The following is a 15,693-nucleotide window of genomic DNA, read 5'->3' as shown; positions in this document are numbered from 1 at the left end:
GTCCCAAATGAATTAATGACTTTACCTGCAAAAAGTGAAAACTATGTTCTCATCTCCACCTTTAGCCACACCAACAGTAAGATATGAACAACTACAATCCTACATAAACAGTTCCTATGAGCAGAAACTGATTTTTTTGCATGCTAAGTTGTTTTAAGATGATTTACTCCCTTGAACTTTCACTTGCTTTGTTCCTTGTTTGAGTTGAGAGATGACAAACATGCACCTCACTTCCTAGTTCCTACAGCAAGAACTCTGGAGATTCCTAAGAAAACTTGTATGCGGTGATCTGTCGTCTGGACCATCATAAAGGAGCGCTCATAACATATTGAGATAGGATTTTTCACCAAACAGTAGGGAAATAAAGGAATGCTGAAAATGAGACAAGTTTTTCAGAATACAAATAGTACTGCCTTTCCTCTTTTCTTCTTTTGAAGGAGATGGCTGGTGACTTAAAATTTATTAAATTGCTTTCTTTAGAGTTTGTTCAACAGCTGACCTTGGCAAAACGTGTCTAGCACTTCCACATTTCTCCTGATGAATATTTCTTGAGATTTCAAGCTGCAAAAAGTTAAGGTTTCAATGACAATCACATATAGGACTAATATGTTATGATCACCAAAAAAGCAGAAGTATTTTGAACCATCCCGTAGCCAAAGCCAAAATAGACATGTCTTTGGTCTACGACAACTGGGAGAGGTTGGTCGAAGCCGCACTGAAAAAAGAGGGGATTCGGAAATTTCACCATGCCCCCTGGACAAGCTCAAGCATCAGATCTCAGCCATGGTTCAACTTCTCGATTTGATGAAAACTCAAAATCTATTGAAACTGAGAATGAGGCTACTGAAGAAAACAGCAACTGCGAGGTGTTGGTAGCAGCCGTGCTGAAAAGAGAGCAGATACGGCCAATGTGCCACACCCCCTCAAGAAGCTTAAGCATCAGCTCCATATCATCAGATTTCGATCCTACTGCAAATGACCGTGATCAGTCGGCTGAACAACACGAACCATCAGGGTGGTCATCCAAAGCCTCCAGAGATCAAAGCATAGAGGTCAAAAAGGCATGCTTCAGGTACCTCCTATAAGATGAGATTGCAGAGAATTGCTTCAAATGATTATATTTCTTTTTTCGACATTCTGCTGGATTTAAGAGTTGAATAGCTGTTATGTTGTACTATCTCTTCTCTTTGCCTATTTTTATGCAGCCAGAGAAAAAATTAAAGGAAAAAGCAAAAACCTGGTGGCTTAACAAAAGAGACAAAGTTTATAAGAATATAATGATCTCCTCTTGCTCGCCCGAATCAGGCAGTCATCAATTTCAGGCCAGGATCGCTCAGCCTCCGAAACCCATTTCTCAACAAAAGTGAAGAAAGTAATCAACTTGGTGGACCTGGAAGATATGAACGGCCATTGTATGAGACCACTTTAATGGAATATGTGAAATCTCGAAATTCAGAGGTCAGGGAAACTGCTAGTCAGCTTGTGGTTGATAGGAACCAGGGGTAGATGCAACAATTAGAGCCCTTAGAGGTGCAACCAGAGACATCATACGGATATGATTCAGGAACTTAAACTTTCAGATTACTCTTTTTGTCTTAAAATGGATGTCACTATTTGAATACTAAACTCCGTTAACATGAAGTTAAACAAGTGAAGCTTTAATCCCTTACACTTTTACCATCGGAATTAGCTACAATTCTGTACTTTTAAATAACAACATACCTTTTTCTTTTAAATGCTTTTGAAGGGGTAAACTATCATCTATGAGATACTACTCCAGTAGACAACTTTTACCATCTCTTTTCTCTATAGATAATTTGTTTGTTGATGTGCAGTCGGCGACATTCCGGGAGCACCAAGCAGAGACCTGGTGGCTCATAGTTAATGTGAAATACAATGTCGTCCGGGCTAGCCTGAATCAGGCTGCAACGAGTCTCTAGTCAGGCTCCCCACTATTGCTTGTTACTACATTATTATGTCTCTGCATGATAGTTATCTTTCGTTTTCATTCTATCCTATGATGCATGATAGTTATGCAGCAGTAATTATGTGAATGCCCTGACATATGCTCGCAAGGTTGTGTGGAAATGCAAGTATGCAACACAGCTTACAATGCTCGGATTATAATATTCAGGTTGTTCCGCCAAGCTGTTTAATAGATAATATTCAAATCTTTTCTGCCTTTGTTGGTGAATCATATAATGTCTTGTCATGAGGAAGAAGATGAGAAGATGCTTGGAAGAATGGGTTACAAGTCTCGAAGAATACCAGATTGTCTCACTAAGATGAAGTGCTCTAGCACAAAAGTCTAAAATCAATGTACTTGACTTCGACCTTAGCAGTCCACAACTACACGCAGTCTCCTTCTCGCCACATTCCTTCAAATTTCAAGGAAGAAAAGGCTTCACAAAAGTCTAAAATATATGTACTTGACTTTGAGCTAAGCAGTCCACTACTACACGCAGTCTCCTTCTCGCCACATTCCTTGAAATCAAGGAAGAAAAGGCTTCAACCAAAACAATATAGTCAAAACTAAAACATATCTGGGGAGAAGACCTGAACCCTTCCATGTCTCAGGTCTACGACAACTGGGAGAGGTTGGTGTCAGCCGTGGTGAAGAGGGAGCAGATCTGGCAACTCTGCCATGATCATTCCAGAAGCCCCAGCATCAGCTCCCAATCATCCGATTTCAGTTCTGTCCTTCACGATGATGACTTGATGACTTCTCCTCTTTACCAGGAACGCAGAGAAGGGACCGGGCTTCCCCGGGTGACAGGGCCATCAGTTTCTGGCCAGGCTTCCTCAGGCCCGAAAGAGCAGTTTCCAAGAAGAAGATACGAAAATAATCCCCGCAACAACCCTGATGAACTTCTCTTAGCACTTGGGAGAACCCAAGAACCAATGCTGGAAACAAATTTTGATGAAATCTTGAAATCCGCTAATCTAGACGGGCCTTTTGCAAGAGTTGGCCAACCTGATGAGTGTGAGTGGATTCAGCGATACGAACCTGGCGTGTACGTTACACTTGTATGCCTTAAAAACGGAAGCACAGACGTGGAGCGGGTGCGCTTCAGGTTGATTTCCTTACATCAAGTTCCCTGACATGCTACTGATTCTGATTTGAATCATGAGTTTACCGGAAGATGTTCTCCGGACAAATAATTAACTTGTGCCAACTCTTCTCTGTTTTCCTGATAGTAATTGTTTTGATGTAAATGCAGCCGGAGAATATTCGAGAAGCAAGAAGCAGAGGCCTGGTGGATCAAGAATCGAGAACAAGTTTATTACAGATATAACGCTCGAGCCGGGCTAACCCGAATACAACTTTTACGAGACAGCCGTCGCCAACAACTTCTTAGGATCCGTTTGTTTGATGACGAACGACATCTCTATTGGGCATTTAGTTCTCGGACATCAGAACTTTTAGGAGCGCCCGACAACCGGCGGCAGAGAGGACTGACGGTTTAGGTTGCAACTACAGGGAACATATCTCCCTAAATCCTGGAGGTTTGGTATCGCCTTCTATTTTTGTACTGATGCAGAAATGAATTGACCGAAATTCCCTATTTCTCTTTGAGTTTCTTTTCTAAATGCATACTTAACTTTCCTACAAAAAGTCCCACCACGCTCATAAACAAAAACAATGATTAATTAAATAAACAGAATAAACAATTATATTTCAAGTGTGATCTAACCAATAGTACAAATAAAACCAACTGAATCAAGATATGCATGTTATGAACATACATACATACATGCCTACACACTTATTTGCAATGGAAAAGGAGAAAAAAATCATTAATTTCTTATACACATTATTCATTTAAAATTTGTTAAATGAATTAATAAAAAACTCTATTTAATGAATATAAAAACTTATTTAGATGGGTCTTAATTAGTAGCTTTTATTATTAGTTTCTCTATTTATGGGCTTTACTTTCACTTGCTTTGTTCCTTGTTTGAGTTGAGAGACGACAAACATGCACCTCACTTCCTAGTTCCTACAGCAAGAACTCTGGAAATTCCTAAGAAAACTTGTATGCAGTGATCTGTCGTCTGGACCATCATAAAGGAGCGCTCATAACATATTGAGATAGGATTCTTCACCAAAGAGTAGGGAAATAAAGGAATGCTGAAAATGAGACAAGTTTTTCAGAATACAAATAGTACTGCCTTTCCTCTTTTCTTCTTTTGAAGGGGATGGCTGGTGACTTAAAATTTATTAAATTGCTTTTTTGGAGTTTGTTCAACAGCTGACCTCGGCAAAACGTGTCTAGCACTTCCACATTTCTCCTGATGAATATTTCTTGAAATTTCAAGCTGCAAAAAGTTAAGGTTTCAATGACAATCATATATAGGACTAATATGTTATGATCACCAAAAAGAGGGGATTCGGAAATTTCACCATGCCCCCTGGAGAAGCTCAAGCATCAGATCTCAGCCCTGGTTGTTCAACTTCTCGATTTGATGAAAACTCAAAATCTATTGAAACTGAGAATGAGGCTACTGAAGAAAACAGCAACTGGGAGAGGTTGGTAGCAGCCGTGCTGAAAAGAGAGCAGATACGGCAAATGTGCCACACCCCCTCAAGAAGCTCAAGCATCAGCTCCATATCATCAGATTTGGATCCTAGTTCAGCTTCTCAATTTGATGAAAACATAAAGTCTACTGCAATTGACCGTGATCAGCCGGATGAACAACACGAACCATCAGGGTGTTCATCCAAAGCCTCCAGAGATCAAAGCATAGAGGTCAAACAGGCATGCTTCAGGTACCTCCTCTCAGATGAGATTGCAGAGAATTGCTTAAAATGATTATTTTTCTTTTTTCGACATTCTGCAGGATTTAGGAGTTGAATAGCTGTTATTTTGTACCATCTCTTCTCTTTGCCTATTTTTATGCAGCCAGAGAAAATTAAAGGAAAAGGCAATAACCTGGTGGCTTAACAAAAGAGACAAAGTTTACAAGAAATATAATGATCTCCTCTTGTTCGCCCGAATCAGGCGGTCATCAATTTCAGGCCAGGCTCGCTCAGCCTCCGAAGCCCATTCTCAACAAAAGTGAAGAAAGTAATCAACTTGGTGGACCTGGAAGATATGAACGGCCATTGTATGAGACCACTTTAAAGGAATATGTGAAATCCAGAAATTCAGAGGTCAGGGAAACTGCTACTCAGCTTGTGGTTAATAGGAACCAGGGGTAGATGCAACAATTAGAGCCCTTGGAGATGCAACCAGAGACATCTGTGATTCAGGAACTTAAACTTTCAGATTACTCTTTTTGTCTTAAAATGGATGTCACTATTTGAATGCTAAACTCTGTTAACATGAAGTTAAACAAGTGAAGCTTTTATCCTTTATACTCTTACCATTGGAATTAGCTACAATTCTGTACTTTTAAATAACAACATACCTTTTTCTTTTAAATGCTTTTGAAGGGGTAAACTATTATCAATGAGATACTACTCCAGTAGACAACTTTTACAATCTCTTTTCTCTATAGATAATTTGTTTGTTGTGATGTGTCGTCGGTGAACATTCCATGAGCACCAAGCAGAGGCCCGGTGGCTCATCAAGAAGAAGTTAATGTGAAATACAATGCCGTCCTGGCTAGCCTGAATCGGGCTGCAACGAGTTTCTAGTCAGGCTCCCTACTATTGCTTGTTACTTGATGGGTGTCGAATCCACCAAAAATAATTCCTACGAACACTTTTGTAGATGTGTGAGTAGGGTCGAATCCACAGAGATTGGTTTTAAATTAATTCCTTCAAAAACGAAAATAATTAGGGGGAGTTTTGATTGTGAAAAAGAATAAAACTAAAAATTAGAAGAGATAAATATAAGAGAAGAGTATTCCAGTTAAAGATAGGATCACACTTAATTTCACGGTTGATCATAGATGCAAAGATAACAATTATTCATGATAGATAAATTGGTTATGGCAATTGGTACGACCTAACGACCTCACCTTTCCTTACCTTGTGGATAGTCAAGGAACGTCCGTTGACTAAATCCCTAATCAGTAAACAACCTTGGGAACGTCCTCAAGATTTAATTTACCGACAGCATTAAGAACTAGAAAGGCCCAATTCTAACCAATAAATTCCTACGAGGACTTATTTAAGTTAGATTGTGCATTCCCCACAACATAATCGAAAACTTCTACATAATCAATTATGTTGTGTTACCACTAGTTATCGAACTAAACAAACAATTACGGATTTGAAAGTTCAATTGGCTAGGCAAATATTCTTGACAATAAATCAGATTATTTGTAATAAAAGCATAGAGAACAACACAAATACCAATATGAATAAAAGTAGAAAGCATAAATTAGATCTCACAACCCGTTGGATTTAAGCGTTCACCAAGTCTTCAACCGGAATGAGAGGTTTAGCTAGACATGCTCATGGAAGAACGCATGAAAAGCAAAATAATATAAAAACGTAGAGAAATAAAAGAGTTCAAAAGTTGTCTCTTAAAGTGAATTACATCACCTATTTATAATAGCTAGATACCTAGTTCTACTAGGATTAGAAGTAGATTCCTAATTGAACTAAAAGACTTATAGAGATAAAATCCTAATCCTAGTTAAACTCTTCCTTCATCAAAGGTAGCCCAAGCAGCTCCAAACTCTTGCCAAAAATTGAGTTTGAGTCTTGTTTGAATTTTCATTTTGGTGTTTTTCTTCATTTTCCATTTCTTTTATCCTAATGCTGCAAAATAATATTTAATTAGGAGCATTTGGTCACAAAATAGGCTAAAATATTATATGAAATAAGCACAAAATGCGATCCTATCAAATATCCCCCCACTTAACCCTTTGCTCGTCCTCGATGCAAAGAAATAGAGATAAAATAGTTGAAGAAGTTCAAACTTTATGGATCGCTGACGAAAGTAACAAGCAAGAATCTAGTTGAGTGTTCAAAGAATGACACATCATATGATAAAAGACAACTGAATAAGTTTCAAACAAGTTTTCACAAGATGATCTTCATGAAAACTAAGCATGGAAAACAAGAGATCAAGAGATCTTATATTTTGGTTGTAATGGGGCTTTGGTTTGGGGGTAGGAAAAATAAGGAAAAATGAGGTGAAAATCCAAGGAACTAAATTAGAGCACCAAGTAATAGATGTAGGAATCCAAGTTTTTCAAAATTAATTTATCTCATACTCTTTCATGTCCCACTTTCCTCAACTTGAGCTATGCCTTTCTTTTAAAGAGAGAACATATATTTTTTTCTTCTCTCTTTTTTTTTTTTTTACCTTCCTTTTCTTTTTTTTTTCTTTTTCTCTTTTTTTTTGTAAGGCATTTTCTCTTTCATTTTTTTTTATTTAAGGCATAGAGCAAGATTTTCATGTGACATGTTAGCTCATAAATGTCCTTTATAATAATTGAGATATCCCCCCACTTAATGTCAAAACATATACTTAGAATACATCTTTGTTTCCTTGATGCTCTACTAGTCCTTGGAAGGGCCAAACAAGGATAATAAAAAGACGGTAGAGTTTGTTTATACTTGGGGTTGCATAACAAGGAATTAAGGCTTATAAGGCTCAAATGGGCTTACTAAGGGGATTTGTATGTAGGTGGTCTTTTTAAGCTAAAGGGGTTTTTATCCTAGCGCCTAATCATTTTCAAGTGTATGCATAAAGATGTGGCCTCGATATGGTTCAGAGCAAGTTCTAGGAAGACAAAATCATGAAGCATTATCTCTCAAGAAAAGAAAAATTGTAGATTTTTATGAGTGTATAGGCTCAAAATTCCTCTCTAGGTAGGTTATGTCCACCAATTTTCCACATTCAATTTTCAAATTAAATCACCATTTGCAAAAATAAGTTCTTAACCGTAAGTTGTCAGGAGTCATTAGATGCACATCCTTATCACACATTACCAAATTATTACTTGATTAACCTAAGTCTTTGATCATAAAGCTAGTGTGAGAACAAGATACAGTGATATTTGCTTCAACAATTATGGAAGGGGTAACAAGCATCAATCAAAATAATTAATCCACCAAGACTTATTTTCTATCAAAGCAATCAAAACACCCTCCCCCCACTTAATTCCACATTGTCCCCAATGTGGTAAGCATGCATATCTAGGAAGATAAAATAAAAAATAAGAGAAAGGGAGAAAGAGAGCGTCTCTTAGTGATTCGTGGGTAGATGGTGGAACTGCGGGAGCTCGAGAATTGTGAGACCTTGGATGAGAGGAAGAGTTCCTTGTGGATGTTCATACCTGCGAAAAATCGATTTTAGTGGTATAACAACATTCACAAGAAGAGAGAAATAAACAATTGAGAAAAATAAAAGGACATGGGTTGCCTCCCAAGAAGCGCCTTTCTTTAGCGTCTTTGGCTAGACGTTGTTGTGGCTCAACTCAAATGAGTTAGACACTCTAAATCCACTTCTTCTATGTAATGCACCCGGTGATGGTGTGGATTTAGGAGAACTTGGCGGTCCATGTATGACTTCTTCCTCGAACTTATTTTGTCGTGAAAGACTTTATTCTTGTAAGTTTTTGGATTCGAGGTGAGACTTTCGGTAATTGCTGTCTTAAATGCTCCTCCACCATCGAACACAGCATTTTTTTGCACCAAAGGGTCAATAAAATCAATGAGAAAAATAGAATGCACATCATTAGAATATTTCATGGCGCCACCAATTTTAAAACTCATAACCTCATTATCAAATTCCATAGAGAGAATTCCGGCATCAACATCAATTTTGGTTTTTGAGGTTTTAAGAAATGGTCTTCCTAGCAAGATGGATGTAGAATTAGGAGAAATATCCCCCCTTATATTAAGCACATAAAAATCAGCAGGAAAAACCAATTCATTAACTTGCACAAGTACATCCTCAAGAACTCCTTTGGGGTAAACTACGGAATGATCAACAAGTTGAAGAATAACCCCCGTTTTTTTCAATGGGCCAACATTTAAAGATTCATAAATGGTAAGAGGCATAATATTGATAGAAGCACCCAAATCACACATTGCTTTTTCTATTCCAATCTTTCCAATTTTGCAAGGGATAGAAAACGTACCTGGATCATTGCATTTAGGAGGTAGTTTTCGTTGAAAAATGGCAGATACATTTTCTCCCATACTTACCCTTTCATTATCTCTCAATTTGGATTTGTTGGTGCACAATTCCTTGAGAAATTTTGCATAGCGAGGTACTTGTTTAATTGCATTAAGTAGGGGAATATTTACCTCAACTTTGAGTAAAGTTTCAAGAATCTCCTTTTCCTCTTCCTCCTCTTTGGACTTGGATAATCTCTCTGGGAAGGGGGGTTTGGACATGAACACCTTGGAATTGTCCTCGCTGACTTGGTTGGGTTTTTCAATTTCTTTTGGAGGAATTTCGAATGCATCCTCAGTTTTGCCATGTTGTGCGTGCCCACGCCTGGTGCTATTTTCGAGTTGTAGCTCTTTTTCACTGTACAAGGTAATAGCACTAACGTTTTGTTTAGAATTAATAATAGTTTGGGAGGGGAACTTACCTTGAGACTCCAAACGGCTAACGGAGGAGGCTAGTTGGCTCATTTGGGATTCCAAATTTTGTATGCTTGAGCGGGTTTCTTGTTGGAATTGTTGGGTGCTCAAGGCGAGTGTCTTCACGATATCCTCCAAGGGCGTACCATTATTGGGATTGGTTTGAGGTGGTGGTGGTGGTGGTTGGTGTGGAACTCTTTGAAAGTTTTGAGGTTGATTGTCATACCTCAAATTTGGGTGATCTCTCCATCCAGGGTTGTAGGTATTGAAAAATGGGTCATGTCTCCTTTGTTGTTGCCCAAAAAATCCACCGACGGTGTCAGCATGTTCGGTTGATTCTTCGTGAAGTGTAGGACAAGCGTCGGTGTAATGTCCCGAAGATGTACATATCCCACAAGTTTTGACTTGTTGAATGCTTCCCCCTATAAATTTTTCAACAAGAGAAGTAAGTTTATCTAAACGTTCATCAATAAAAGTACTTACCTCGTTTACCCTTTGTGGGGGGTTGTCGTTTCTACTACCGAATTGTTGATTATTAGCCGCCATGGTTGTGATTAGTTGGCGTGCTTCGGTAGGAGTTTTGTCATACAAAGCACCTCCACTAGCTGCATCCACCAAGCTTCTATTTGCCTCAGACAATCCTTCATAAAAATATTGAATTAGAAGATGGTCGGGAATTTGGTGATGAGGGCAACTCTCCACCAATTGTTTGAATCTCCCCCAATACTCATAGAAACTTTTACCGGAGAATTGGCGTATTCCACTTATTTCCTTCCGGATGTTTGTAGTCCTTGAAGCGGGGAAGTAGTTCTCAAGAAATAGTTTCTTGAGCTCGTTCCAATTAACAATAGATCCCAAAGGTAAGGAGTAGAGCCAATCTTTTGCTTTATCTCCCAATGAGAATGGAAAGGCCCTTAACTTGACTTGTTCTTCGGTGACTCCTTGAGGTCTCATGCCGGAACATACCACATGGAATTGTTTGAGGTGTTTGTGTGGGTCTTCACCTGCAAGGCCACGAAAAGTAGGAAGTAAATGAATTAGGCCAGATTTAAGTTCAAAATATCAACATTTAAATTAGGATATTCAATGTAAATTGGTTGTTGATTTAAGTCAAAGGAAGTCATCTCTTTGATCGTTCGTTCTAGATTTTGAGCCATGACTTCGTCTTTGGAGTCGTTAGACGTGGACACGTCTAACTCAGAGTCTGCTGCTGGGTTGGAAGAAGTAGAAGCCTCTTCCTTGTGTTGCTTGGTTTCTTTTCGGAGCCTACGAGCGGTCTTCTCGATCTTTGGGTCAAATTCAAGTTCACCTGTACGAGAAGAACGTGACATAAAACCAAGTAACAAGAAAAAGAAATTAATTTAAAGACACCAATCCCCGGCAACGGCGCCAAAATTTGATGGGTGTCGAATCCACCAAAAATAATTCCTACGAACACTTTTGTAGATGTGTGAGTAGGGTCGAATCCACAGAGATTGGTTTTAAATTAATTCCTTCAAAAACGAAAATAATTAGGGGGAGTTTTGATTGTGAAAAAGAATAAAACTAAAAATTAGAAGAGATAAATATAAGAGAAGAGTATTCCAGTTAAAGATAGGATCACACTTAATTTCACGGTTGATCATAGATGCAAAGATAACAATTATTCATGATAGATAAATTGGTTATGGCAATTGGTACGACCTAACGACCTCACCTTTCCTTACCTTGTGGATAGTCAAGGAACGTCCGTTGACTAAATCCCTAATCAGTAAACAACCTTGGGAACGTCCTCAAGATTTAATTTACCGACAGCATTAAGAACTAGAAAGGCCCAATTCTAACCAATAAATTCCTACGAGGACTTATTTAAGTTAGATTGTGCATTCCCCACAACATAATCGAAAACTTCTACATAATCAATTATGTTGTGTTACCACTAGTTATCGAACTAAACAAACAATTACGGATTTGAAAGTTCAATTGGCTAGGCAAATATTCTTGACAATAAATCAGATTATTTGTAATAAAAGCATAGAGAACAACACAAATACCAATATGAATAAAAGTAGAAAGCATAAATTAGATCTCACAACCCGTTGGATTTAAGCGTTCACCAAGTCTTCAACCGGAATGAGAGGTTTAGCTAGACATGCTCATGGAAGAACGCATGAAAAGCAAAATAATATAAAAACGTAGAGAAATAAAAGAGTTCAAAAGTTGTCTCTTAAAGTGAATTACATCACCTATTTATAATAGCTAGATACCTAGTTCTACTAGGATTAGAAGTAGATTCCTAATTGAACTAAAAGACTTATAGAGATAAAATCCTAATCCTAGTTAAACTCTTCCTTCATCAAAGGTAGCCCAAGCAGCTCCAAACTCTTGCCAAAAATTGAGTTTGAGTCTTGTTTGAATTTTCATTTTGGTGTTTTTCTTCATTTTCCATTTCTTTTATCCTAATGCTGCAAAATAATATTTAATTAGGAGCATTTGGTCACAAAATAGGCTAAAATATTATATGAAATGAGCACAAAATGCGATCCTATCATTACTACATCATCATGTCTCTGCCTGATAGTTATCTTTCGTTTTCATTCTATCCTGTGATGCATGATAGTTATGGAGCGGTAATTATGTGAATGCATATGCTCGCAAGGTTGTGAGGATATGCAACTATGCAACACAGCTTACAAGAGCTCGGATTATAATATTCAGGTTGTTCCGCCAAGCTGTTTAATAGATAATATTCAAGTTTTTTCTGCCTTTGTTGGTGAATGATATAATGTGTCTTGTCATGAGCAAGAAGATGAGAAGATGCTTGGAAGAATGGGTTACAAGTCTCGAAGAATACCAGATTGTCCCACTAAGATGAAGTGCTCTAGCACAAAAGTCAAAAATATATGTACTTGACTTTGACCTTAGCAGTCCACAACTACACGCAGTCTCCTTCACGCCACATTCCTTGAAATTTCAAGGAAGAAAAGGCTTCAATCAAAACAATATAGTCAAAACTAAAACATATCCGGGGAGAAGACCTGAACCCTTCCATGTCTCAGGTCTACGACAACTGGGAGAGGTTGGTGTCAGCCGTGGTGAAGAGGGAGCAGATCTGGCAACTCTGCCATGATCATTCCAGAAGCCCCAGCATCTGCTCCCAATCTTCCGATTTCAGTTCTGTCCTTTACGATGGTGACTTGATGACTTCTCCTCTTTACCAGGAACGCAGAGCACTTGGGAGAACCCAAGAACCAATGCTGGAAACAAATTTTGATGAAATCTTGGAATCCGCGAATCTAGACGGGCCTCTTGCAAGCGTTTGCCGACCTGATGAGCTTGAGTGGATTCAGCGATACGAACCTGGCGTGTACGTTACACTTGTATGCCTTAAAGACGGAAGCACAGACGTGGAGCGCGTGCGCTTCAGGTTGATTTTCCTTACATCAAGTTCCTAACACGTTACTGATCCTGATTTGAATCATGAGTTTACTAGAAGATGCTCTCGTGACAGATAATTAACTTGTGCCATCTCTTCTCCGCTTTCCTGACAGTAATTGTTTTGATGTAAATGCAGCCGGAGAATATTCAAGGCGCAAGAAGCAGAGGCCTGGTGGATCAAGAATCGAGAACAAGTTTATTACAGATATAACGCTCGGGCTGGGCTAACCAGAATACAACTTTTACGAGCTCCCGACAGCCGTCGTCAACAACTTCTTAGGATGCGTGCGTTTGATGGCTAATACATCTCTATTGGGCATTTAGTTCTCGGACATCATAACTTTTACGAGCGTCTGACGACCGGCCGCAGAGAGGACTGAGGGAGATATTTCTGAGAACAAGTAAAATACCAATCCCTGTGCACTTCTTACAGCACTGAGGCAATCTTTGCTCTAAATATAATGTATTAGAAGTTCGAAAATGTATGTGATATATCTCCCTAAATTATATCTTTGTGTTTGGATTTGTGTTTTAAGTGTTTTGTTTTGTATTTTGAAAATATAGAGAGAAAAATAGAGATAAGTAAGTGTGTGTTGAAAATACATGATATATATGAATTTGTGTTTTGGGGTAATATTTTAAAATAAGTGGTGTAGATTTGATAATGGGATTTGGGAGACACAATCACGGTTCATTGTCAAATCATATATTTTTTATATATATTTTTATATATAAATATGTATATTGATACATATTTATGTTTAATGTTATATTTTTTGGAGATAAAAAATATTATTTATTGTCCAATCATGTTTGTTTTATATTATATATAAAAAGTTGAAAAACAAAAAAATACACAGATAAAGGATAAAAATAAAAAAACTAACATTAAGTGAGTTTTATCTTATTTCGAAAAATACGAAAACATAAATCCAAACACAGCACGGTTTGGTATTGACTTCTACTTTTGTACAAAATAAAAACTCACTGCTGCAGAAATGAATTGGGGGAAGTTGCTTTTTCCTCTTTGAGTTTCTTCTCTAATGCATGCTTAACTTCTCTACAAAACGTCCACCGCACTCGTAAACGACGATTAATTAAATAAATAACTATATTATGCACATATCAACTGTGCTCTAACCAATGTTACAAATTAAACTAACTGCATCAAGATATGCATGTTATGAACGAACATACATACATGTCTATGCACTTATTTGCAATGGAAAAGGAGAAAAAAACTCAATAATTGCTTATACACATTATTCATTTAAAACTTTTTAATGAAATAAAAAACAATCTATTTTAATGAATATAAAAACTTATTTAGATGTGTCTTAATTAGTAGTTTTTCTATTATTAGTTTCTCTATTTATGGACTTTGTTTTTCTCCACTTTGCAGTGGTAGTTTATTTTCATAATTAATTTATTATTGATTTATTTGATCTGGACATATAGTCTAATTTAAAATTATTAATTTAATATATCAAGTAAAATATAATATATAGTCTTAATAAAAGGAAAATGAAAAAGATACCAAAAGAAAAGGCATGGAATACTTTGACTAACCAAATTCCAAACATTCAAAAGTGAATATTCATCATTCAACACAATGAGAGCCACTTTTTTGGGAAAATTACATATTTGATCTCATACATTAGGGGTGTTGCACTTTTAGTTTCGTATTTTGCAAGTTAATATTTTTTGTCTCATAAAATTAAAAAAAAAACATTGCAAACGTGGTCCCAAAGTCTATCAGATTTGATTCTATAGGATTACAGCATGAGACCACATTTGTGATATTTTTTAAACCTATATGATCAAAAATATTAATTTCTTAAAGTATGGGATCAAAAGTGCAACACTTTTTGTCTTATAAGATTAAAGGTGCAATCCCCCCTTTTTATATACGGCACTCAATTCCAATATATTCTTTAATTGTAAAATATGATAATTATTTTATTAATTCGAATATAATCTGATGGGAACAAAACATATATCCAAATAAGATAAACATACAATTTATATATATATATATATAAGCAATAATTATAAGATTATATTATTTTTTTTAATTAATTAAATAATACATCAATATGACAAATATCCATTGTAAGTCAACAATGTAGCTATTCTTTCTAATGTCTATATTAATAATAAAAAGAACCATCTATGTTTACAAACAACAGTAAGTGACACTGCTACACCAATTCTTAAACATAACAATCATATCTATGTCAAATACATTTTAAAATTAATTGTAATTATTTTTTTAAATAAAAGTGACTCCACACCATTTTAACATCACTATATCAACTTTTTATTGTGTCGATAATATTTTAAATTAATTTTTATTTATTATTTTTAAAATATAATTTATTAATTCATATATTTGATTTTCATTTATAATATACTTTACATTATAAAAAATGATTTATTATTTACAAGTAAATAAGATGGGAAGGACAGGTAGCTAATAGTGAATAGCAGATAGGTTTTTGGTTGGACAGTGACAGTGACAGTGACAGGAGATGAGAATGAAGTTGATGAGGACATTTCATTGTCTCTTTTCCTACACATAAAAATTCAAAATAAATAAATAAAAATCACAATCAAACTCCAGCAGTGCTCCAGTTCAGCGACTGCGCCAAATGGAATAAAACCCGATTCACCTAAAAACGCGTTCAGTGAAGGTCTAAAGAAAAGTTGCTATTGCCAAAACCACGATTAGCCGCCCAACTTGCTCCAACTTTGATTTCTCATGCACTCAATACTCC

At 36.7% G+C, this 15,693-nt stretch overlaps 2 protein-coding genes and 1 long non-coding RNA gene across 3 annotated transcripts; 2 read left to right on the top strand and 1 right to left on the bottom strand.

The window, feature by feature from the left end:
* The first annotated feature begins 2,386 nt into the window (after positions 1-2,386).
* Positions 2,387-5,426, top strand: LOC105160391 (uncharacterized). The gene is made up of 3 exons (XM_011077738.3): positions 2,387-3,074; positions 3,222-3,507; positions 4,359-5,426. Exons 1-2 carry the CDS (start codon positions 2,569-2,571, stop codon positions 3,466-3,468), a joined length of 753 nt encoding a protein of 250 aa, XP_011076040.2. The 5' UTR covers positions 2,387-2,568; the 3' UTR covers positions 3,469-3,507; positions 4,359-5,426.
* A 2,951-nt stretch (positions 5,427-8,377) lies between these two features.
* LOC148788474 (uncharacterized) lies at positions 8,378-10,453 on the bottom strand. Its single transcript, XM_088880101.1, has one exon. It carries the CDS (start codon positions 10,451-10,453, stop codon positions 8,378-8,380), a length of 2,076 nt encoding a protein of 691 aa, XP_088736227.1.
* Positions 10,454-12,181: 1,728 nt separating this feature from the next.
* On the top strand, positions 12,182-13,413 carry LOC105160389 (uncharacterized). The gene is made up of 3 exons (XR_016065122.1): positions 12,182-12,196; positions 12,288-12,905; positions 13,053-13,413. It is a non-coding gene; the product is annotated as an uncharacterized LOC105160389 (long non-coding RNA).
* The last annotated feature ends 2,280 nt before the right edge of the window (positions 13,414-15,693 follow it).

The sequence above is a fragment of the Sesamum indicum genome, linkage group LG4 (assembly GCF_026168435.1).
Source record: "Sesamum indicum cultivar Baizhima isolate 11 linkage group LG4, ASM2616843v1, whole genome shotgun sequence".
In the NCBI taxonomy this organism is placed as follows: Eukaryota; Viridiplantae; Streptophyta; class Magnoliopsida; order Lamiales; family Pedaliaceae; genus Sesamum; species Sesamum indicum.
Note: the sequence above shows the minus strand (reverse complement) of the source record. Positions and strands in the feature narration are given on the sequence as shown.

Excerpts from the sequence above, each read along its gene's own strand:
- LOC105160391 (XM_011077738.3), top strand. The coding sequence starts at position 2,569 with ATGTCTCAGGTCTACGACAACTGGGAGAGGTTGGTGTCAGCCGTGGTG. Across the intron at positions 3,075-3,221 it reads GTGGAGCGGGTGCGCTTCAG|CCGGAGAATATTCGAGAAGC; the intron begins GTTGATTTCCTT and ends ATGTAAATGCAG.
- LOC148788474 (XM_088880101.1), bottom strand. The coding sequence starts at position 10,453 with ATGAGACCTCAAGGAGTCACCGAAGAACAAGTCAAGTTAAGGGCCTTT.